Source organism: Mesocricetus auratus, unplaced genomic scaffold (assembly GCF_017639785.1).
Source record: "Mesocricetus auratus isolate SY011 unplaced genomic scaffold, BCM_Maur_2.0 Super-Scaffold_100031, whole genome shotgun sequence".
In the NCBI taxonomy this organism is placed as follows: Eukaryota; Metazoa; Chordata; class Mammalia; order Rodentia; family Cricetidae; genus Mesocricetus; species Mesocricetus auratus.
In genome coordinates this window covers 15,869,118-15,894,006 of record NW_024429212.1, presented here as the reverse complement: position 1 = coordinate 15,894,006, position 24,889 = coordinate 15,869,118, and the positions used below count along the sequence as shown (strand labels likewise).

General features: G+C 43.4%; 1 protein-coding gene across 8 annotated transcripts in view; it reads left to right on the top strand.

Annotated features, from left to right (window-relative positions):
• The first annotated feature begins 437 nt into the window (after positions 1 to 437).
• Znf644 (zinc finger protein 644) overlaps positions 438 to 24,889 on the top strand; it is a 60,755-nt gene continuing 36,303 nt past the window's right edge. For 3 of the 8 annotated variants that reach the window (XM_040733632.1, XM_040733631.1, XM_040733626.1), the window contains exons 1-3: positions 438 to 553; positions 13,463 to 13,559; positions 21,369 to 21,429. In XM_040733632.1, coding sequence (XP_040589566.1) covers positions 21,386 to 21,429 — 44 coding nt within the window. In that variant the 5' untranslated portion in view covers positions 438 to 553; positions 13,463 to 13,559; positions 21,369 to 21,385. Of the gene's footprint in view, positions 554 to 795; positions 1,015 to 1,140; positions 1,527 to 1,736; positions 1,987 to 13,462; positions 13,560 to 21,368; positions 21,430 to 24,889 lie in introns of those variants that run through there. The other 5 variants (XM_040733628.1, XM_040733627.1, XM_040733630.1 and 2 more) reach the window with 5 other exon arrangements.

Below are 24,889 nucleotides of genomic sequence, written 5' to 3'. Positions count from 1 at the left end.
GTGGGGGGCCTGTACCACCTTAAAGGGCCTAGCCAGGCATGCCTAGCGCTCGGGTCTCGCAGAGTTCGGCCGCCACCATATTTGGAGCGTGCCTACTTTGGGGCGGGAACCTCCTCGGGAGCGATTAGGTCACCGCTTGGGGGTGGGAGGTGACCTTGTATGGCTCTTGGCACCCGACAACAGCGGGGGCCCTGTCTCTGCCGCACCCCCTCCCCAACCTCCCCCTCCCCAGCCCCGGTGCAGGCAGGTCTCACCGGTCCCAGCGAGCCGCCCGCCCGCCCGCCCGCTCGCCCATCGGCTCGCCCATCGGCTCGCCCAGCCGCTCTCCAGGCAGGCCGGCCGGCCGGCAGGCAGGCAGAGGCGGGAAAGCCGCGCGCCTGCGCCGTGGGAGCCGAGGCCGGAGGCGAGAAAGCGGGGAGCGGGGCGGAGGGGGCCGTAGGAGCCGGGCGGCGTGCAGGGCGGGCGGGCGAGCGGGCGGCGTGTGACGCGGGGACGCCGCCGCCGCCGCGCGCTCCCAGCGTCGCCCCGGTTTTGACGCACACGGCACCAAACTGTGAGTTTCGGGGGGTCTCGGTTTTCGGTCGGGGGTCCGCCGAGGCCGCCTCCCACCTCCCGCGCTCCCCCCCTCCCCAGGCTGGGTCTCGGGGCGGCCCGGGCCGAGGCGGTGGCGGGGAGGAGGGCGGAGGGGGTTGGCGGGAGGAGTTGCGGGGTGGAGGGACACACGCGCACACACACACACACACACACCCGGGCCCGCCGGGCGCTCGCGCGCGCCCGGGGCCGCTCCGCCCGAGCCTGGCTCCCGACCCTCGGGAAGGACGCGCTCGCTCCGCCGCACACGCTAAGATGGCGGCGGCGGCCGGGGCCGAGGAGGCGGAGTTGCTGCTGTCGCTGCTGCTGCTGTCGCTGTCGCTGCTCCAGCGGCACAAGGAGCCCGGGCCGTGTTGTCCCGGAGGCGGTGGCGGCGGCGGCGGCGGCGGCCGAGGGGGGCCGCAGGGAGCGGCGGAACCTTAGGTGAGCGGCGCCGGCCGCCGCGGGGCGGGATTCGGCGGCGGACGGGCTGGGCGAGCGGGCGGGGGGGGGGGAAGGAAAGGTTGGTTTTCCGCTCCGGCGGCGGCGGCGGCGGCGGATCCGGTGTCGGACACAAAGGGGCCGAGCCGGGCTGTAGACCCGGGGCGGGCGGGTGTGTGTGTGTGGGTTTTGTTTAGTCACATGCAGCGGAGCAGCCAGTGAGCGGTAGCGGGAAAAAGGAGGAGGAGGGGTGGGCGCCGAGACCCGGAGGCCCCGGGCGAGCCTGGCGGTCGCCATTGTAACGCCCCGAGTTAACGGGGGCGGCCCGAGGGCGAGCGGAGTGCTGGATGCGGGGCTCCCGGAGCTCCGGCGTTGAAAGTGTCCACACCCCTGCCCGCCCCTGACTTTGGGACGAGATCACGCAGCCCTCACCCCCACACACCCCGCCCCAACCCTTCTCCCCACTGGCCTGCAACGTCTCGTGCCGCTCAGTGCCTGGGAAGTAACTCCAAGAGGTAAAAACAGAACAAAACAAGAGGAAAAAGAAAGAGAGAGAGAGAGAGAGAGAGAGAGAGAGAGAGAGAGAGAGAGAGAGAGAGAGAGAGAGAGACAGACAGACAGACAGACAGAGAGAGAGAGACAGAGAGAGAGAGAGAATTCACTGGAAGTGTGTGGGTCGCCAGGAGACTGGTGGGTATCCAGCTTAAAGCTCTTTGCCTCTCCAGGTCTTGATCCCTTGGCCTTTGTGTCCCTGGGAGCTTAACCTCTCTGCCCGCGGAAAAAAAAGCAGGTGTTGCTCCGTCCACCTCTCCCGTGAAGGAGAAGATGAGTTGCCCCGGGCCCTCCCTTCCCCGAGGTCGGAAACTTAGGTGCTGTCTCTGGTCCCGAGACTTCCACAGACGACTCTCTCGTGTCGGGATCCGTCGTCCGCGGTTTAGCGACCTTAGTGGAAGAGTTCCCTTCGACCGCCTTTAAGTAATGCTGACTTGAAATGTCGTGGTTGCAAAACTTTTTTTAAATATATATATACATATATATATATATATAGTCGCTTTCAGTTTCTACGTGATAAACTCAACGAGGGGAGGGGGGATGCTCACAGCTCTGGGGGTTGGGGTGGGCTGGGGAAGCGCCCCCCCCAACGATGGTCTTGTTCTGTATTGTTACAAGTTCAGTTTTCCACAGAAGTAGCCAAACACCCATCATGTGTCTGTTCTGGCCAGCCCTGATGCCAAATTTAACTCAATCTGGGGTCGGTGGGGGGTGGGGGTGGGATGGGGTGGTGTGTGTGTGTGTGTGTGTGTGTGTGTGTGTGTGTGTGTGTGTTAGATTTGCCTTAATTGTGCCCCACGAAGGGAAGCATTTCAGAGCCTAAACTATTAAAGTACGCCCAAAGCAAGGAAACCTGCTTCGGTGCCCCAGGTTAGCATCTGGGGAATGTGATGTCAGCCCTGCTGTGTTTAGGGTTAGGCTTGGTGAGACACTGAGGTTCTTTAGCGAAGTTAAGGCTCAGCGCTGATATGGAGGTTTGCGGACCATGGATGCCTGGCTGGTACCACTGCAGTGATTTGTATATTGTTGTTAAAAAACAAGACAAAACGGTGACTGTAAGTTTTACGTCATGCATTGATTGTATTGGATATTGAAGCGTGTATTTCAAAAGAGCTGGCGCCTTGTATCTGCCATTAATGTCATTAGCTGAAGGGATATTTGAACACATTTAGATCATTAACGTGGATTTGAACTTACTTAAAACTTTGGTTTTCCCTGTTTCTTTCCAGTTGTGTGTTTTCCCTTAGCATTCTTTCTCATACGTAACAGCTAACAGGTGCACTGCTGGCCCGCAGTTTTACCAGAGGCAGAGCTCTAAGCTACTGTTCTGACCGTTCTCTTAGCAATAGGTCGAGCATGATGAGTAAGCGGGGTAAAGGAAGATGGTCCTTCCACTCCTATCCTATTCCTGGTTTTGCTAGCAACTGGTAATGCTTTTAAAAACAAAGGAATTAGTGAGGGTTCCCATTAATTACGTAGTGTCATTAGTGAGACTGCCTGTGACAATAAATGTAATGTTGGAGCAGTGTTGCTTGTATATGAATGTTGAGGTTTTTCCCAAAGCAGACTTTGACTCAGAAATGTAAAAATTACAAACAAAACCCAAAAAAACATGTGTTTGACAATTCTTGGAAAGTTTGAGATAACTGCCATTATTGCTAGAAATTGCTAAGAAATGAAATAGGTGCTGAAAACCTTTCAGTTTGTACTGTTTGGTTGGATAAATAAATATGCTTCTTAGACTACTATTTAAAATGACCTTTTAAATGACTACTGCTAGTACAAGTTTTTGGAAATGCAACAAGTGGTAAAATCATCTCTGGTGGGAGCTCACGGTGATTTTTTTTTGTGTGTGTGTTTGCCAACTTTACAAAAACAGTTGGAATTGTTGTTTAGGCTTGTAAGGGTTGTTTCAAGTACGTTTTTTTTTTTTTTTTTTTTTTTTGGTTTTTCAAGACAGGGTTTCTCTGTGGCTTTGGAGGCTGTCCTAGAATTCGCTCGGCAGACCAGGCTGGTCTCGAACTCACAGTGATCCGCCTGCCTCTGCCTCCCGAGTGCTGGGATTAAAGGCGTGCCTTTTAAGTGACGTTTTCTCCCCCCTCCGCCCCAAGAGGGTTGAAAGGCTGGTTCAGATTTCTAACCCCTAGTGTAGTCTTGTGGTGGCCAGGGTTGCTTCCTGGGTATTTGTGATTGTAAAGTGACTGTCCCTTGCACGCCTTCAGGGCTTCCCAGGTGTTTTAGTTTAAGTCCCAGGTGAGTTTGAGTTAAAGTGAGACTGATGGGTATCAGAAGTACTAAAGAACAACTAACTAGAGAAAATGGTGGTGTGCCTGTCATGCCAAAGACACGGTTCTGTAGGATTAGTAGTTTGCACTTTTTTTTTTTCTTTTTGGTTTTTCGAGACAGGGTTTCTCTGTATTGTTTTGGAGGCTGTCCTGGAACTAGCTCTTGTAGACCAGGCTGTCCTGGAACTCACAGAGATCCGCCTGCCTTTGCCTCCCGGAGTTCTGGGATTAAAGGCGTGCGCCACCACCGCCTGGCAGTAGTTTGCACTCTTACAGTTAGTTCTGCAGGGTTAGTAGTTTGCACTCCTGTTACAGTTCTGTAGTTAGTAGTTTGCACTCCTTACAGTTAGTTCTGCAGGGTTAGTAGTTTGCACTCCTCTTACAGTTAGTTCTGTAGTTAGTAGTTTGCACTCCTTACAGTTAGTTCTGCAGGGTTAGTAGTTTGCACTCCTCTTACAGTGTGGCTCTGGGAGAACTCAAGTGTTGCTTGTCCTAGAGAACTATCTCAGGGCTGCTTTCCGGGCAGACACATGGGAAAGGGTTTGGCGTGTAGTAAGTGTAGACATGGCCTGTTGGATTGTCCCATCTGAATTTGTAGAAAAAAATTTTAGCAGTCTTTATAGAAAATTAAAAGGAAAAAATTTAAATTGGTGGCTTTGTAAAATCAAGTATTGAAGTGAATGGTGGATGTTATAATTTGGATATTCATAGGTCTTAATGTTTCTCTGCATTTATCTGGTATAGAGATGTATTTTGTACCTGGAAAATCTGTGTAGACGTTGAGCAGTTTATGAGGTGCTGTTTGTTATTGGAGCTAAGTAGGAGGAGACAGCTAGCTGCTTTTAATAGTGCCAGTTAGGCCATCGAATTGGGGGTTTTTAAGCTGGCTTACCCTGCTGGCTGGCTGAAGTATCTCTCCCCCTCTCTCACAAACAAGTGCCTCATGAGATCCAGAGGGCAGAACATCACCTTTGGGTTGAATCTTCTAATGGGGAGTGGAGTCCTTGTGAAAGGGTGTTTTCTTGTGTCTCGAGGCCTCAGTTTTTCTCAGCTCTCAAGGCTGACCTGTAGGGTTGCTTCTTGTTTGAACTTAACCTGACTCTTGGGTGATGATGGGTTGCCTGCTTCTGTGTTTTTAAATTGAAGATCTCCAAGATTAGAGACTTGCCACACTTGTAACCCTCTCATTGCTGTAGCTAAGGAAGGATTGTGAATTTGAGGCTGACCTGGGTATAGATACAGCGAGACCTTTGGCCACTCTACCTTCCTAGAAACCCTCTCCCAGTTGATTGATATTAACAACAAACAAACAAAAAACCCCAAAAGTCCTGTGAGGTAACTGTAGCTCTCCAGGAGAGCAAAGGCTGGGGTTCCAAGAGGAAAAGAATGACTTTCTTAGGTTGGGGGGAGGGAGGCTGGGGTAGGGCTACTTTTTCTTAAGGAATTGCCTCTGTGCTAATCTTTGACTTTTCTATCTGCAGGGAATCAGTCAGGATTCTTGGGCTGTTTTGTGAGTAAAAGTGCAGATAAGCGATTTATTCCAGGAAACTCAATTCATAGTTTAGATTGTGGGAGAATTGAAGTTGATTAGAGTGATACATAAGATTTATGTATTACACCTCTCAGCATATGTCATTCATTTATGTACAGTGTTAGAAAACCAAGGTGGGTGAGTCTTGAGAGTAAAGTACTGTTGACCAAACATGCTTACCTGTATTGTGTCATTTACTGAATTTTTAAAATTCTGTGGCTTTTTTGTTTGTGTTTCTTGTTTCTCTAAATAGCTTTGGATGTTTTGGAACTCACTATATAGACCAGGCTGGCCCAGAATCACAGGGATCCATCTTCCTTCCAAGTGCTGGGATTAAAGGTGTTTAACTAACCACTTCTGTTTCAGTTACTTTGTGATTTTTCTTTTTGGTTTTTCGAGACAGGGTTTCTCTGTATTGTTTTGGAGGCTGTCCTGGAACTCGCTCTGTAGACCAGGCTGGCCTCAAACTCACAGAGATCCGCTTGCCTCTGTCTCCCGAGTTCTGGGATTAAAGGCGTGCGCCACCAATGCCCAGCCACTTTGTGATTTTTTAAAGGTTACTATTTTAATCTTCTTCCAAAGTGTTTATTTGCAAACACACATATACATGCATTTTTATCAATTTCCTAAAAGTGTTAGATATAATTGGTACTTTCAGACCACCTTTAATTGGAGAGGAAGGGTGATCTCAATTTGTTTGCAAATGCTGGAGTTGGGCCTGATTTCATTTGCTAATGCTGACAGATACAAAGTGTGCGTGTAAGCGTGCATACATATCCATAGTTGAGGCAGGAAAGGATAAAGTTTAGAAATAGGAGCCTTCAGGTGAAAGTGGCAATGTTCAAATTTAGCAGTGTGGGCACCACGGAAGTGGATATGACTGCAGTACCATCTTAGAATTCTATCAAGTTAGCTTCCTGGCCCATAATTCCTAGTAAATGTTGCCTTATAGTAAATGGTAGCTATTGTCATTGTTTACTCTTCCTACAAAGACTCAAACTTTTCACCTGAGGCCGTTTTAGAATTGTTTGCTTCTGTAAATGTCACCTTTTTAAGGCTATAGCTGAGAATGTTCAAAGGACTGTTAGACCAGGCATAAAAGAGTATGTACTTACTCTGGTTACAGTTCAGTGTGCTCCACTCACAGCTGGAAGAGGATGAGCAAGTGCATTTTAGTGTTGACGCCTTTGTTTACAGCAGTCTGAACTTCATTGCTGTCCTTTAAAGTTTTGCTCACGTGGCAGTGACCGGGAGAGGAGAGAAGAAGGGGAATTGGTTCTGTGCGTTTGCATGCAGTCCTAGGCAATAGTAAGGAGGCAGCCAGAGAGATGGCTCATGGGTGCCTGCTGTGCAAGCATGGGGACCCCAGGGTGGATTCTCAGTGTGCTTGTGAGAGCCAGCCGAGGCATGTGAGTGAAACCCCTAGGCTGGTCCAGACATAATCCTTGTAGCTCGTGGGTCTTGAGTTCTGGTTTAGTGAGACATGCTGGCCTCTGGCCTCCGTGTACATGTGCATGCATACCCAGTGTAATACCATCACCCCCTAGACAAAACAAGCAAGAGGCAGGAAATGTGATCTTTTCATTGGGTTTTTTAAATATCTGGGAATAGATCATTTCCTTTGTTTCCTTTTTCCCTGCATGTGTTTGATATAATGTTATTTTCCCCCTCATTAATATTCTGGTCTTTCCCTATCACAAACACAAGGAGATGTGTAAACATGAAATATTGCTTCATTTATGTTTAAAAGTTGTTTTCAGCAATGTAAAAATTTAGGGAAAGTCCCCCATCTCTCTTTGGGACAGGGTCTTGTATAGTTCATGCGGCCCTCAGTTCTTTGTCTAGTTGAGGTGATCTTGATCTTGCTGCCACCTCCCAAGTGCTGGAAATACAGACTTGCATCATTCCTCACTTGAAAAGCTACCCCTGATCCTAGCATTATCATACAGTGATGGCATTAACATGAAATTAAATTGTCTGCATGTGTTTTTGTAATGGGAATATGTTTCCTTCTACATATGAGGAAGTGCAGCAGACTTAGAGACCTTCAGCACCACATTATGAGGTTCACAACTGCCTGGAACTCAGGTGCCCGGGAATCATGTGCCCTCCTGGACTGTGGGTACTGCACGCACATGGTGCTTGTACATACACTGAGGTTCACACACACAGACAGTTTTTAAGTCCTCCCCATCCCCAATTTCAGCACTTTTCTGTGGCCAGGAAGATCTCTGTGGGTTCCAGGCTAGCCTGGGCTATACAACGAAAGCCCATATTTCAAAAAATGAGAAAGGACATTTTCTGCACTGAGAAAGGTGTTTCGTTGTGAGTCCCTGTCAGATGTATCACACTAGGTTCGCTGTTTGTGACCTTGGTGATGGCATACGTGTTTTCCTTTGCAGGGATGGGAAGAGTGAGTCTTGTGTCCTTGTCTGCCCTGTGAGCTGGAAGGAGGAAGACGGTAGTTGGTGTGATGCTTTTCATTTCCCTCTGGTGTGATTTGTGCCTGACTGGAGCGTAGTCCCTCAGACTTCCTGACAGGGAGCGCTGTAGTGGGTAGGGTTAGCACCTAGAAGTTTGTTTAGAGTATAGAGATTTGAATTGCCTTCACAGATAACAGCTGTCTGCTTGCTTTTCAGTATAGTAAGTATAGCCAAAAGTGTGTGGATTGCCTCCTTACATAGATGCCTTTTAGAAACTTTAATAATAGCCTGTAGATTAACTTTGAGGTTTTTCAGGCTGCTTAGTAATGTATTTGAGGATTTCTTACTGTAATTATGGAAGTAGTAATAAATTGTGCTTGTTTTTACAGTTAAATACCCACTTCTTAAGTAAAAGGGTTTGTTAACCTGTAAATAAGTAGAGTGTTACCTTATAGGCTGTGCACACCTGTCTGCATGGCTAAAGCCTGCAGAGGAGGCTTTACAGCTGAGAAGTGAGATGGGGATGCTGGCCAGCAGTGACACTGGCCTGTGCTCCTAGCACTTGGGAGGTGGGACCATAACAATTGCCATTGAAGGTCTGGCTACAGTGTTAATGAGGCCAGCCTGGGCTATGTGACAGCCTGCCTCAACCTGCCTCTCTACCCCTCACCTCCACAGAAAGAAGAAAAAGAGAAGTGTAATTGTTCATTGTGATTTTGACTTAGTGTTTGAATTTTCGCCCTTCTGTTGGAACCAGTAGTTACATCACTGTTACTCATAATGCTAAGCAGTGGAATCCTTATTGTAAAAGATTAAATTGGTGGTTTGGAGAGAAAAAACTTCTTTTCCCCTGAAATCTGAAGGACTTAGAGTTGTAAAGATATATAGTAAAAATAAGTAGTTTACATTTTATTATACCTAGTTTTGAAGACTGGATGTGTTTTGTATAGTCTGTAGAAATTGCCATGAAAAGATTTTATTATTAACATTTAGATTATGAATGTGTTTGAGCTAATGAATAAAAATTTGTATTCCATGTGATGAATTTTGTTTTTTTTAATAAGTGTGTCTAATGTGAGAATTTGCATTGTTGTCTTGTAGATATGGCAACTGTATCTGCAGGATTTTCTTAGGTTAGTAGGACTAACATACAATTGGGTAGATTAGACATTGAAAAAACTATTACGATCTCAAAATGTTGAGATTTTATTAAAAAAAACTGGATTTAGGAATTCACAAAACAGTAGGATGTTATTGAAGTCTTAGGAATTGATTTGTGTGTAAACTTGGGTATGTTTTATGGCACTGTGTGCGATGACCATTTGTGAATTTGTTTTTGTTTTCAGGAACATTCTGTTTGAGTACATGCCCCCGCTTTTCATGTCTTTTTTATCTTTTTTAAGCCTCTTGAAACTTTATATTTAAAACAAAATCACAAACATGTTTCTCACTACAGTATGTGGTATGCTATATTTTCCAGTGTGGCCACTGCTTTAAAGCTGAGTACGTCACACTTTGAATTGTACGCGAGCCTGAGCCCCCTACCTTGACCAGCAGGCAGGAGACCCAACAGAAAAACCACAATAGCCAAGCAGAATAAATACAGAGCATATCTGTAAACACGAGAGTTGAATATGATAACATCATTAAAAGTGATAGTTCATAGATGAAATCTGCCAATCACATGTTTTTAAACCTGGAGTGATACGATAAGTTTACATATCTGTTATGTATACAAAATGTTTTTTTACATCAAGTGGAATTTAAAAAAATTTAAGCAGGATGGAAATGCAGACTAAAAAATTAATTTTCTCTAGAGTAAATCCAACAGTTTCTCTTATGAACTAATTGTTAAAAACCTGGAGTAATTAACAAAACCAGAAGATGCACCCGTACCACAGTTGGTCCTCATTATACAGTTATACAGTTGACTTAGCGTCTCAGGATCAGTAGGAATGCTCCAAAGAGCTGATGATTCGTCAGATGACTTGGAGGCCACTTCAGTGTACACGCGGCTGACGTAAAGTAAGTTGAGTGTTGTGGTGGATTAATCAGTGAAGCCGCTTTGTAGAGATAACGTTCTACCTAAGTATTGAAGAGTGCTGTGGATAACGAGACTGATCAGGGAGACACGGATGTTAAAATCACAGTGGTGGGAATTACAGGGTGCACACATTTTCCTTGACAAGTGAATTTTAAAATAAGCTTGGTAAGATTGCAGTATGAACTGGAGGAGTCTGAAGTTTGCCTTGGAAATTTGAAGTAAACGTTTCACTGATAGTTGATTGGCCAGAATTCCATGAGAAAAAGTAGGAAAGCATGTAGCTAGACTGCTTGGGGAGTGAAAGGGCCTGGCAGAGCTATCTGCTTGGTGGGGGCTTGAGGAGGAAGGGTGGGCCATGACTTTTGTCTTCAAAGTGTTGCCCTCCCATCCCTCTGTAGACCTCGCTGACCTCACCTTCACAGAGATCTGCCTGTCTCTGCTTCCCAAGGTGTGCAGAAGATGGATTTTTAAAAAAGTAACATGAAATATTGAGGCTCCTAATTGTGTAGTAAAGAGCTAAATAAAAACGAAACCACTTGGTGCTGAAGAAATGGTGTAGTGGGTATGCAGGTGTGAGGATTTGGGCTTGTTGAAAGCTGAGTTTATATTTATAACCTTTGCTCCTCCATGTGTGGCAGTGGGGGTGGGGTGGGAGGTTGATCCTGGGAGCTCCTTCACAGGCCAGCGTAAGTCTGGCTGCACTAGCCAGCTGCACATCTGCAGCCTCCAGGGGCACGCACACCTGTGAATAAACACTGAGCTCAAGCACTCATACACCACACACAGTGGAACATCGTTACTGTTTTCTGCAGTTCAGCAATTTACTTGATGATAAAGTTCATGTATGAGTTACAGGTCTTACGATACATATATCTACTCAGTGATTTGAGCTTTTGTTAGGTTTGTTGTAAGAACATTGGAGGCCAGGTCTACATAGTGCGTTCTGGGACAGTCAGGGCCACAGAGAGACCTTTCTCAAAATCCAAGAAAGTTATGTTGTAATGTAATGGATGGATTTTGATTGTATAACTAGTCATAGTGTAAGAGATAATAGATATAAAAACAGTCAATAATTAGGGTTAATTACCTGGACTATCAGTTTCTGTTATTAAGTAGGTACATGTTTTAAAAACTTGGAACATTTGGAGAGGCCCTCATGCTTGGCAGGCAAGTGCTCTGTCTATGAGCTATACCTTATGCTCAACATTAGGGGGAAGTGCTTGAAGATTTAGCGCCCTAGCTGGTACATGTTTTTATAGTTTATGTGATTTATCTTTACTAGAATTTAAGGGCTCCGTAATGAATATGTTATGTTTTATAACATCTAGAAGTTTATAATGTATAGAAGATCATTCTTGAAATGGAATTAGGAAAAACATGAACATTGCAACAGTAATAAAATTTAAATATCTTTCTGCTTTTAAAAGAATTATTAAAGAATTAAACAGTTCAGAAAATTTGGAGTAAATGAAATTTTACAGTTTTAAGGTAGTAATGTGTTAGTTTTGAAATAAATTGACATTTTAGCCATTTTAACAGTTAATATTAGCTTACAGTTTGTGGAAACTTGGGAGAATAGCCACATTTGACTGTCTTGGTATCAATCATCCCTTAAAGCAAAAGATGTTTCCCTTGCTGGCAAGTGGGAACTGGACTTTTCATCTGTATTTCTCAGATTGGGAGTTTGTGTAGATAGGATGGATGAGGAGAGGAGACAGCGGAAAACAGCTGTCATGGTGTGGGTGCAGGAAGTGAGGGCTGCTTTCTGGAAACCCCACTCACTCCTCTAAAGCAGATGGTCCAGAGTTTATGCCTCTGGCTCCTGAGCTTCGGGAGTAGGGCCACTGTGGTGTGTGTCCTCTGGCCATGGGTATCTGTAAATTGGACTGTAATGAAAAATGGCTCCGTGCAGGAGCAGGCAGCAGCGGAAAGGAGACCGGGACTTACACAGATGTTGTAAACACTCCCCGTCTACAGGAGTCCTCGCATAGGTTAGCAGTGCTGTAGAAACTGTACAGCCAGCACTCTAGTAGACACACCCCTGTCTGCCTGCCTTCTGGTTGCCTTGCTTTCCAAGCCTGGCTTACCAGTTTTCCTTCCACACATAGTTACCGAAGACCTAACCGGTATTGAGTACTGCTCCTCATCATTGAAAATTTGCTGGGTTTGGTGGGTTTTTTTGGCTTGTTTAAGACAGGATCTCACTCTGGCTGCAAATCAGAGCTCCACTTGCCTCCTAAACTGGAATTAAAGGCTTGTGTTGCTTGTTGTATTTTTGGTTTTGTTTTTTGAGACAGGGTTTTTCTGTATTGTTGTGGAGGCTATCCTGGAACTCCGCTCTGTAGACTAGGCTGGCCTCAAACTCACAGAGACCTGTCTGCCTCTGCCTCAGCCTCCCATGAGAATGGTGATAGAAAACTAAGAGAGTGACCCTGAAGTAAAGCCTAGCAACAAGTAGTGACTAACACTCGGTGGTAGGGGCCTGTGCCTGGTCATGAGTTGCCTGAAGGTACCATGGAAAGAACTTTCTAAAAGCCTGTAGAGCAAGCAACACTTGGGGAATCTTTGTCTTCAAATTTCTTTTTTTTTCCCATTTAAAAAATTTTATTTTTCATTTTACATGTGCCAGTTCCCCCTCTTCCCCCATGTCCTACCTCTCCCCCTTCCCACTCTCCATCCTCTCCTCAGAGGGGGTAAGACCTCCCTTGGGGAGTCAACAAAGTCTGGCATAGTAAGTAGAGTCAGGACACCACGCTGACTCCCCTCCCCCAATCAAAGTTGAACAAGGTATCCAGCCATAGGGAATGGTCTCCAGGAAGTTAGTTTATGTGCTCAGGATGGGCCCTGGTGCCACTGCCAGGTCCCTGCCCCAACAGATGAAGCCACATAGCTGTCACCCACATTCAGAGGGCCTAGTTCAGTCCCATGCAGGTTCCCCAGCTGTCAGTCCATACTCCCTGAGGGTTAGTTTTAGTTTTTCGAGTTAGGGTTTCTCTGTAACAGCCCCAACAGTCCTGGAACTCATTTTGTAGACCAGGCTGGCCTCGAACTCCCTGAGATCCTCCTGTTTCTGCCTCCCGAGTGCTGGGATTACAGGCGTGCTCCACCACTGCCCGGCCCCTATCATGCTCTTGACTCCTTGTTCATATGATCCCTACTCCCTTTCTTCGCTGAACTCCAGGAGATCAGCCTGGTGCTTGGAAATCAATTACTGGATGTAGGTTCTATGAAGACAATTAGGGTAGTCTCTGATCTGATTACAGGGGAAGGCCCGTTCAGTTACCTCTCCCCTGTTGCTTGGAGTCTTAGCTGGGGTCATCCTTGTGGATTCCCGAGGATTTCTCTAGTACCAGATTTCTCCCTAACCCCATAATGGCTCCCTCTATCAAGGTATCTTTTATTGCTCCGTCCCTTCCCCAGTTGGTTTTCTTAATCCCTCATGCTCCCATCCCCTCCTTCCTCCCCTCCTCCCCCAGTTCCTTTCTTAGACTGAACTGGAAGCCTGTGTGAATGATGAGAACTAGGCAGAGCTCAGGTTAAGGGTGTGCTCCTAAACTCGGGGAGGATGACTATGCGTTGGATTAGAACTCAACACCAGCCTGTTTTCTCCTCTCAGTCCTGTCAGGAGCAAGACTGGAGACTCCATCCCTTTACAGAAAACTGGTGTGAGAGAGGAAAAGCAACGCCTCAGCTGATAACAGAAGACGACCCAGGTAACCGCTCAGACAATTCCTAAGTGACTGGAGCCCTGCTCCTAGACTGAGGACCACCAAATACTTGAGAATAAGCCAGAAACGATGATCGCGGGGGAGAAGCAGTGCGAGCAGACGCGAGTGTTAGCTGTACTTTCAGCCGTGTGAAAGGGCGGGCAGTGCTTAGAAAGCAAGGAGGGAGGCTCTTACAAGTTGAGAGTAGGAGACTATAGGGTGAAAGGGGCACTGGACATTTAGTGGAAGGTTTGGTAGTGAGGATCTTTTTGTTTTGTTTTGTTTTTTCAAGACAGGGTTTCTCTGTATTGCTTTGGATGCTGTCCTGGAACTCACTCTGTAGACCAGGCTGGTCTTGAACTCACAGAGATCCACCTACCTCTGCCTCCTGAGTGCTGGGATTAAAGGCGTGCGCCACCACCGCCCGGCTAACGGAGTTCAGAATCTTAATAGGAGGTTGGATGATAAAGTTAAATCTTCCATAAAGGATCAAAGTGGATGTAAAGTGGAGGAAATAAAATCAGAACACACTTGGAGGTTGAGCCTGGAAAAAACAATTACAGACCAGAAAACTGGTTGGTGGTTGAGCAGGAGCTGAGTTTTACATGGCAAGGGAATCCTGATGGAGGCACACACTGTGGTATAGGGTGGCCGAAGCAGGATTGTGAATTTGGCTAGCCTGGGCTGTGGAACTAGCTCAAGTTCAACCTGGGTGGTGTAGCAACACAATGTCTCAAAAATTGAAAGAAAAGGGGGAGGCTTGGAGGATGGAGGGATTGGGCTGGGCTGTAGCTCGATGATGGAGCACATGCCTAGCATGCCCAAGCCTCTGGGTTCAATCTCAGGAAAACACACACACCTTACAGAATGGTGAGCATAGTGTTTGAAAACATGTCCATGTTGAAGTTTTAGACACAGAAACAAGGGAAGGTCATAGTGGTGATAGAAAGGGTTATGAATCAGCACTGGGAAATTATTGATAATGGGATGATGCTTTCAAAGTTCTGAAGAAAGCTATTATTGTACGTCACTCATTTGCATGTTGCTAACTTAGCACACATGAGAGGAGCTTTAAAATCCCAACACTGTTGAGAGTCTTCAGTTCAGATGCAGTGTACTTTAGGAAGTTACTGAAAGGCACGTGCTGCTTAGGAAGTGATGAATAAACTAGAGGAGGAATGACCCCCATATTAGAAATGGCTGAATTTAGAATTCCTGGAATGGGGGTAGAGGGAGAACCCAGGATGCAAGGGTTTGAAGAGTAACCAGTTTAAATTGGTATGTCATCGGGCAAACTAGAGCTCCAGTTATTTCAAGACTTACTTTCAAGAGACAGAAAGACCGAGAGCGTGACAGAGAGAGAGTGTGTGTGTGTGAGAGAGAGAGACAGACAGAGAGAGAGAGAGAGACAGAGACAGACAGAGAGAGAGAGAGAGAGACCATACCTTCAGAAGCCGAGGCTTACATACTCTTAGAGTTGGAATTAGAGACACTTTTGAGCCACTCAATGTAGGTGTTGGGCACTGAACTTGGGTTTTCTAAAAGAAGTGTTTTCTGCTGAGCCTCTGTCCAGCTCCTGGAAGCAGAACTTTTGCAGATTTCAGAGGGTTTTTTTTTGTTTGTTTTGAATATTTAAGTGGAATTTACTAATAGAGCATTAGGTGCCTTAAAAGTTTTGAGTTTAGAAGCTCTAGATTTCAGAATTTTGAATGAGGGGTGTTTGACCAGATGTTTCATAGGAGGAGAGTCATATCATATTAGCTGTTGTACTTGTCTTATGTCAGTTAGAATAATGCTCTCAAGTTTCATCCGTGTTCTGTATGACATGTATGTAATTAACTTTTTGGAGACTAACAGTATTTTATTACATATACTTATGTATAATCTTTATCCATTTGTCCATTAATGGACAGTTGAGTTGCTTCCATGGTGTGAGTATTGTGGATAATGTTATAGATATGGGTGTGCAGGTACATGAAGCTCTGCTTTGAATTCTTTTACCTATACATTTGCTAATCAAATGCTAATTTTATTAAACTTCTCAAGGTTGACCAGAACGGTCACACCTTTTTCTATGGCTGACAGTGTACCAAGAGTCCCAGTTTCTCTGTGTCCTCACCAGTGCTGCTTTTGCGTTCTGTTTCTTTTTATAGTTATCCTATTGATTGGGGGATGGAGAGGGGGTGTGGGGTTATATCTCAGTATGGTTTGTAGTTGGAAGTTTTTCTCTGTCTTGTTGGGTCCCACCGGACTGGTTTCTCTCCCACCTGCTAGGTACTGTAGCTGCTTATGAAATAGCACTCAGAGGCTAATACTAAGTATGGTTTGGCCAATGGCTTAGGCATATTATTGGCTAGCTCTCTCTTATAAATTAACCCATTTCTATTAATCTATGTATTGACATGAGGCTGTGGCTTACTGGTAATGCTCCTGCATGTTACTCCTTTGGTGACTACATGGTGTCTCCTGACTCTGCCTTCTTTCTCTCCGTAACTCTGTTTAAATTTCCTTCCTGGTTATATTTTGTCTGGCTATTGGCTGAAACAGCTTTATTCATCAACCAATAAAAGCAATGCATATTTGGAGCATACAGAAGGACTTCCTGTATCAATGGTTTTGATCTGTAATTATCTGTAATATATGATATTGAACATCTTATTGTTGGTTCATGTTCTATTTGTCTTTTGAGAATTAGGTTTTCAAGTCCTTTATCCTTAAAAAAAATTAGGTCCTTGGTTATTTGTTGTTATATATCTTCTATGTAGTTTGATAGTAACTCCCTATTATTAAATCATTGTTTCCAATGAGATGCAGGAGTCTTGAGGGATGACGTCTTGTCTGTCTGTGTTTAGGAGTTTGTGTTTTTAAATTGTATGTTTGACTTTTATCCATTTTGAGTTAATTTTTGTGTGTGGTGTGAACTGTTTGTCTTTGATTTGCATGTGAATGTTAGACTTTGCCAAAATCATTTCTTGGAGAGATGTTTTCCCCATTGTGTATTCTTGGTACCTTTATGAAAAACCATTTGACCTTATATTAGCATTTCTTTCTGGGTTGTTTTGCTCCATTGGTTTTCATGGATTTGTCATTTTAACTGTTCTAAAACCAGGAAGTTTCACGTGTTGTTGAAGATTGTCTTGGCTCTTTGGGGTCCCAGATTACATTCAAGTAGCTATTTCTTTTTCTACAAAACTGTCATGGGTTAGACAGGGATTGCTTCCATTGTAGATTGGGTTAGGTGATCTTGCCATTTTAACTTCATGTGTTTGTGTCTTCAGTGTCAGTAATCCTTTCTTATTTTCATAGTACACTTTTCTTTTCTTGGTTAATTCCTAAATATTTTTTAGTGCTATTACGGTGAAGTTGTTTTCTCAGTTTTTAATATTTTTGGATCATCGAAGTTGTGTATATACATAACCAGTGTTTTTAATGTGTTGACTTTGTATCATGTTATATTGCTCAATTTGTTAATTAGCAACAGGATTTTATTTTGGACTCTGTAGGGTGGTGTTCTTTTGGAATCATCATATCATCCATAGGCAAATACAATTTTCCCTTTTCTTTCTGAATTGGATGCATTTTATTACTTGCCAAATTGTTTTACACGCAGATTTCTGGGGCTGCTTTGGGTGGGAGTAAGACTCGGGAGTTCTGTTTTGTTCCTGGTCTTAAAGAGAACACTTTCAGTCTTTGACTCGTGTGTTTTCTGTGGGCTTTTCACCCGTGTAATCATTCAAGCCTGTGGTCTGTGGGCAGCAAGTGTCCAGAATAAATGTGAATGTTGCCATAAATGTTTGTAGGTGACAGCAGCACGCTACAGCGTCAAAAGGTTGAATACCCCTCAATTGTATAGTTCTAGTTAGGTTGAAGTGGTTTCCATATTTAGTTTTATAATAAAGTGATGCTGAGTTTGATTGGGTGGCTTTTGTACATCAACTGAGATAAAGCTGTGACGACTGCCCCTGCTGTTGATTTCTTAATTGCTCTCAGGAATATGACTCACTTGGTGGAAGTATGCAGTTCTTTAATATGCTATGGGATTTGTTTTGTTAATACTTGACTTGAGCTATTCACACCCTTTATTAGAGATACTAGATTAGCCTTTGTCTTGATAAGGTTTCAAGATAATCTTGACCTCATAGAATGAGTTTGAGGTATTCTTCAGTTCTTTGGAAGAATTTGACTCTTAAGTGTTTGGTAGAATTCTCTAGAGGAGATGTCTAGTCTTGGACTTTTCTTAGTTGGAAAAAATTAAAGACTTACAAAAATTTTCATATATTTAGGTATTTTGCCACATGTATGTTTGTGAACCATAAGGCCAAAGGGTGCCAGACCCCCTGAACTGGAGGCAGGTGGTTGTGAGCCACTGTGTGTGCTGGGAGTTGTCCCTGGGTCCTCTGCAGGACCAAGTGCTTTGGGTCACATCTCTAGCCCCTTGGTTGGACATTTTTAATTACTACATCTGTGTCATTCATGTCTCTGTGGACCAAACTGTTTGGCGGGAATATTTTGGTCTATGACTTTAGAGGTTTTCAGTCTGCCAGCCCACCAAGTTCACGACAGTGGTTTGTGGCAGGAACTAGGGGCCTGTATGTTTTCAAAGGCCCACTGCATGTGGCCCGCTTCTCCTGCCAGGTAGGCTCCCTCCACATAATAAAGGTTTCATAGCAGGGGACCAAGTCTTCAAGCATGGGGGAGTCATTTTAGATTCAAACCATAGTAACATCTAATCTTCATTAGTTATGGGGTTTTCCTTTTCAGTTCAATGACATGTGCTTGCCATTTTCTGTAGGTACCTCATGACATGTTTTTAATGGCTTTAACATTTTTGAGGAGTATTGGTTGGCTGCATTAGGACATCTCTGTTGGGATGCGTTTTCTCAGGGTTAGGATGTAGCGGGGCCTCAGGAAGATTATTTGACAGTTGAGTCTTCTCCCTAACCTGCGTGAGCAGTGCTTCCTGCTCGTTTCCTCTTTCCTGTGTCCCTTCCCTGGTGCCCGTCTGTAACTCTTCTATATGTGTGTGTCACTCAGGACCTCCTCAGAGAGCCCAGGACAGTCTGTCCACCAATGGTCTGTCTGTAACTCTTCTATATGTGTGCTTCACTCAGGACCTCCTCAGAGAGCCCAGGACAGTCTGTCCACCAACCGCCCCCTCCAAAGTTGAGTGGTTATAAAAATGTACAGAAATTGTTTCATACTTTGTAAATCTGGAACTATGGACTTGTCACTGTTTCTGCCCCACAGCTTCAGATCAGCACTCAGGTCACCACAGTTGGTCTCCAGTCTTTCTTGCTTCATACTAATAGTAGTTTAGGATTTCTGGTCTCAGCCTCTCCGTAGGGATAGAACCCCCAACATCAGAGCCCTGTCCTGGTGAACTGACTGACTCAGTGAAGCCGGTGATGCTATCTGTTGTTGAGTAGATTTCTTTATTTCCTAGTGTTAATGTTTATTTTTTTAGTTCTTGAAAATGTGAACTAGATTCTGAGTTTTACTTGATTTTATTTCAATACATGTTGGGTGTAGTCAGGCTTTTCTTTGGGCCACCAGCTCACCAAAAATAAAAAAATACAAAACCAGAGACTTATTAAATTACGGACACTCAGCCTATAGCTTAGACTTGTCCCACTGGCTCTTATAACTTCAGTTGACCCAGTTCTGTTCATCTTGGTGTTCCATGTGACTGCTGGCCTTACCGCTCCTCCTCTGTGTGTTCCCTCTGCATTTGGCTGGCAACTCCACCTTCCTCACGGCATTCTCTCGACCATGAAGTTCCACCTAGCTCTCCTGCCTAGCTGTTGGCCGTGCAGCTTTTTATCACACTCATCACAGCCATACATTCTTACCTAGTGTACAAATATCCCACAACAGTTGGGATTCCAGAATTTGAATCTCTTGCTCAGTCTGTATTGCCTTGATTTTAAAAAACTGTGCCAACCACGCAGTGGTGGCACACACCTTTAATCCCAGTACTTGGGAGGCAGAAGCAGGCATATATATATCTCTCTTAGTTCGAGGCCAGCCTGTTCTACGAAGCAAGTTTCAGGACAACCAGGGCTGCAGAGAGAAACCCTGTCTCAAAAAACAAACCTAAACAAAAAAGAAAAACCAAAAACTGTGCCAGCCAGTTGCAGTACTAAACTGAAATACGGAAGTTTAGGTCCCTAATTTGTTCACATTGTAGGTAAGAAAATATACAAGCAAAGCATTCCCTGCTTTAGAATTATCTAGGGTTCACAATTGAGTGACCTAATTGATAGAACCCATTTGACACAGCTGGTGGGACTAAAAACCAGACTGCCAGGATATGCATGAGCTCCATGTAAGGCCTTTGCAAAGTTAAATGTGGTAGGTCAGTGAAGGGGACAGTTTTAGGTCAACATATGGGAAAGCTGGAAAGCTGCGCGCATGGGTGGGTACCCTGGGAACTGAGGAGGTTTAGAATGGTGTATGTGTGGAACAGTCAAGAAAGTGATGTGTGTGTTTAGGATATCCACTATAACGTGACCACTGCGTTCTTGGAGGGACAGAATCAGACACTAGTAAGTCTGAAAATGCAGTTTACAGTTGGAGGAATCTAGGTTGAGAATTGGAAAAAGTGTGGCCTCCACCTTGAGAATGTTAAATTAAAAGTAATAAATTGCCTTTGGTAGGGAGGAGATTATTGATTTTGGGAAAGACAATACTAAGTTTAAGAACTGGTAGAAATGGATTTTTGGTGAGTCCATTTTTAGTGGATAATTAGTAGTAAAAGTGTTATATTACATTGAGGCAGAATGTTGATTCCTAAGAGTCTCTAGTGGTGTTTAACATACTCTTTATACTTAGTTCCTGCTAGCTGTTAACCACATTTATCATAGGTGTATTCTATGTCATTCTATTACCATAACCTTTATTTTGGTGTGGACACAATATTAGACAAACACTGACTTGTCCTAGAAGTATGTTTCATTAATAAATACTCAACCCTCCTAATAACTGGGTTCTGCCTGATGAATTTAACAAACCCTATATTAAAGGTATTTGGGGGAAATTGTGTTTGTTTAAGCTTGTCCAAATTTGTCTTTGTCTTACTGTCACTCTCAGTAATGTAACACCTGTGTCCATTGGATTTACATGGTATTCATTTTTAGATGTACTATAACAGTGATTTAGATACATGGAAGAAGTTACATAGGTTGCACACAAAGATTATGTCATTTTATATAAGGGATCTGACTGGCTGCAAGATTTTAATATCTTGAAGGGTGTCAGAACTAACTGCCCATAGTCTGAATTATCATTGCTCTGTTATTAAAATCAATGAAAATAAGTTACATAAAATGTTTTAAGAACTACAAATTCTGTTTCCTTAAATATATATGTGTGTGTGTATATATATGTATATATATAGGATGTATGAGTGTGTGTATATATGCATATATGTATAGGATGTATGAGTGTGTGTGTGTGTACCGTGTGTACAGCGTCCACAGATATCACAAGAGGGCATCAGAAGTTCTGGAGTTACAAAAAGCAGATGGTGCCCCGTGGGTTCTGGAAGCCAAACCTTGCTCCTCTGCAAGAACAGCAAGTGCCTAGAACCACTGAGCCATTGGTTCCTCCAGCACCTGCATTTTTAAGTTTCTTGCTGGGATAGATTATTGCTCCGCTTGAATGAGTATTTTATTGAGCACTAAATTAGTTGTTGAAAAGTTTTAGATGTTTTGTGAAGAAAATAAGTTTATAGTTTTAACTTAAAACAGTATATTATACAGTTTTTCATACTTGAAACAAAAAACTAAATGATGGTTTTTACATGTATTCTTTTAGGCTTGATTTAATTTTGGATGAGATTATTCTTGCATCGAGATGTTAATAAGCCAAAATTTAGGTAAGTAGACCACTTTATTAAATGTCAAATGTCAAACTAGGAATAATAAATAATTTATATTTTGAAAGCATGCCTATGAATCTAGAATTAAGGAGTTTTAGAATTTTGCAATATGCTGTATTAACTTTTTGACTGACTTGTTTCAGTTGATTTATTTAGTAGGAGTAAATAAGCAACCATAAAATGGTGAAACTGTAGTTGGTATTTTTTATTTTTTACTCTTTGGGGGCCCACCACCCAGCTCCCAAATAAACACTTGGAGACTTATTCTAACTTATGAATGCCTGGCCTTAGGTTGGCTTGTTTCTAAAGCCAGTTTTTCCAACTTAAATTATCCTGTTTTTCTTTAACTACTTTTTGCCCCTGGGCCTCTTACCTTTCTTGGTTCTATATATCTTTCTTTCCTTCTTGCTCTATGGGTGGCTGGCCCGTGTCATCCTCCTCTTCTCTCTCTCCATTTCTTCTCCTATTTATCCCCTCCCCCAGTCCTGCCTGTCCTTTCTCCTTCCTAGGGATTGGCCTTTCAGCTCTTTATTAGACCAGGTGTTTTAGGCAGGCAGCGTAACACAGCTTCACAGAGTTCAACAAACGTTCCACAGCATAAACAACTGTAGTACATCTTAAACTAATATCCCACAACAGGAAGCAATGTTGGTTTTCTTTCTTTAGTATTGAGGCTGAAGCTTACAGGCTCCTAGTGTTACCGTAACATGTTTAAAAGTCTGATTGGTGTTGGCTTAGCCTCTGTTACTGATCTCTCACTGGCTAGTGCAAGATGAGTTGGCTGCTTTATTTTCTCTGTAGTAAAGAGAATATAGCTCTCTTCTGTGGATTTAACGTTATTTCCTTTAACAAAGAGTGTAAGCCAAGTCTTCTGTGTGTTACCGTGATGTTCAGAGCCTGTGTATTTAGTCACACGTTTGCATGTGTGTGGAGGCCAGGGGTTGACATCAGGTGTCCCTCATTTATTTACTGAGGAGAGACTCTCCATGGGCCTTGTCTGCTGGCCAGCTTGCCAAAGGGACTCATTCCTCATGCTTGCACAGAAGCACTCTGATTCACTGCTACGTCTCCTCAGTCCCATAAATGACTTTTCTGATGTCTCATTCTGACTGGTCTTCTAGAGATTGGTGATTTTTAACCAGGTTAATTTTATTTTGTGTCTGATATGTGAAAGAATGCTTTTCAAATTGTAAGCTTTTTAAATTGATAAAAACACAGTATCAGTAAGTAAACATGGCTTTAAAATACAGAGTGAAAAAGACCAACACCTTGGTCAGTTGTGGGTGTCTTGAAGTAGAGAAGAAACTTGCACTGGACTCTAAGGTCCTGAGAGTATTCCAGTTGCTAGTTAAATATGCAGTGCCTATTTGAATACAGGTCTGGCTTATTTGAAATTCCTTGGGACTTGGATATGTACTTTTCTTTTTTGTCATACAATAATTAACTTTGAGTGGTACATGAACTTTAAAGCACTGAATTGATGACTATATTGCAATTTACATTGAACCACTCATCTAGATAAAGATACAGAACATTTTGTTATCTAGAAAAGTTCTGCTAAGGTAAGCTTTGCTAAATTTCATTAGTCTGGTTTTAATTTTTGAACTTGCTGTACATAGAATTATATGGTTTGTACCATTTTTTAAGTCTTATGTTGGTGTTTTTTATTTATATTGTGAGAATACCATTTTTTATTGAGTCATATTTTCTTGTATGAATGTACCATATTGTTTGTATGTTCTGTTCGTAAACTTTTGTTCTCAGTTGCCAGTACGTCCCCTCTACTCTTGTCCCTTTTCTGTTCCCTACCAGTAGCAGAAGAACATATAAGCTTTCTGTATTAGGATACATAATTACTTAACCGTGCCCACATGCATTACCAGTGATGTTTACACTAGTTTCAGCCTTCTGAAACAGTCATCGTGTCTTGGGTTGTTTCATAAACTTGGAGACAGGCCTGGCCTTATGTAGTAGGTTGTTGTCTGAGTCATTGATTCTATTGCTGTGAAGTGACATCTTGATTAAGGCAACTTATAAAAGAAAGCATTTAATTTGGGGCACACAGTTTCAGAGGGTTGGTCCATGGTCATCATGAGGGTGTCAATGGAGAAAGAGACAGAAGCTGTGTAATCTAGAGCTGGATGCTTCTGACTGCTGTAGCTTAGGCAGCTTGCCATCGTCCCTTTTGTTTTATCATTGTAAACATTTATATCACACACACACGCACGCGCACGACTTATTTATAAAATATAAAACATTTTAAATTTTCTTAATGTCTGAAATACATACACACACATACCCTCAATGATTTAAAATATAAAGCATTTTAAGTTTTTTTTCCCTTAATGTCTGAAATTTGGCTAGTTGAGGTTGGCTGTTATGGTCACCTGGGGGTTTTATGCCTGAAACTAGATTGCCTTCTAGCAAGTCCAAAGCAAAGAAGAGGTTTTCCTCACTGGGATCAATTTGTTTCTTCTCTCATTGCAGCTTCTGCAATAAAGGCTGACTGCAGAGTAAGACACACACACACACACACACACACACACACACACACACACACACACACACACACACGCACGCCACCCCAGTGTTTGTTCTTCTAAAAGGTTTTTTGGTTTTGCTGTTGAACATGTAACCTCTATTAACTTGTGTTTCTTTATGGATGCAAAGCGTGTGGTCTTCTTGTTGACACTGATTTGCACACCTCTAACTCCTTGATTTGCACATCTTTGGATTTTAGACTTGGATTTTCTCTTGGGGTTCTTTAGGTACCCCTCATTTTCAGATTCTTCCTCGAGCGTGGCCCTGAAGAAAAGAACTGTTTTCATTGGTTGGAGGTGGAAAAGGTTGGGCAGAGGGAGGCTTGCACCAAAATTTGAATTTTACAAGTTATTTTGTAAAGGTTTCGTTTAACTGGGTATTCACGTTGCCAAATTTATTGGCATTTTATTTCTTTGGTTTTGAGATAAGGTCTCACTGTGTGGCCTAGGTGGCCTCAGACTTGGTGTTGTCTTCCTGCCTCGTCTGACTGTGTGCTGGAGTTACAGGCATGCACCATCATGCCTGACTTACTCAACATTCCTCAGTGTGTTTATATTGTACTAAAGCATAGGAATTTATTATTTGAATTGTTTCCTGTTTTTTTTTAATTGCTTAAACTTATTTTGAACTCCCCAAAGAATAATGTGGTGAAAGTCTTCATTCTGATCTGTAATTATTTCATTTTTATAGATAATGTCATGAGGTTCAGAATATGGCCAGGTGGATGATTGGATTGCAAAGCTAGAACCAAGGTATTTTTGAGAAGACCGATAGAGTGGATGTTTGACATCCAGTAGGGCTTCTAGCTAGTCTTGAGTACAGTGGGCCTCCCTACCACTTGACTATTGGTCTGTAAAATGTTTTTAATTATCAGTTGGTTAATTTAATGTTATAGGAATTTGTTATTGTAGCTAGA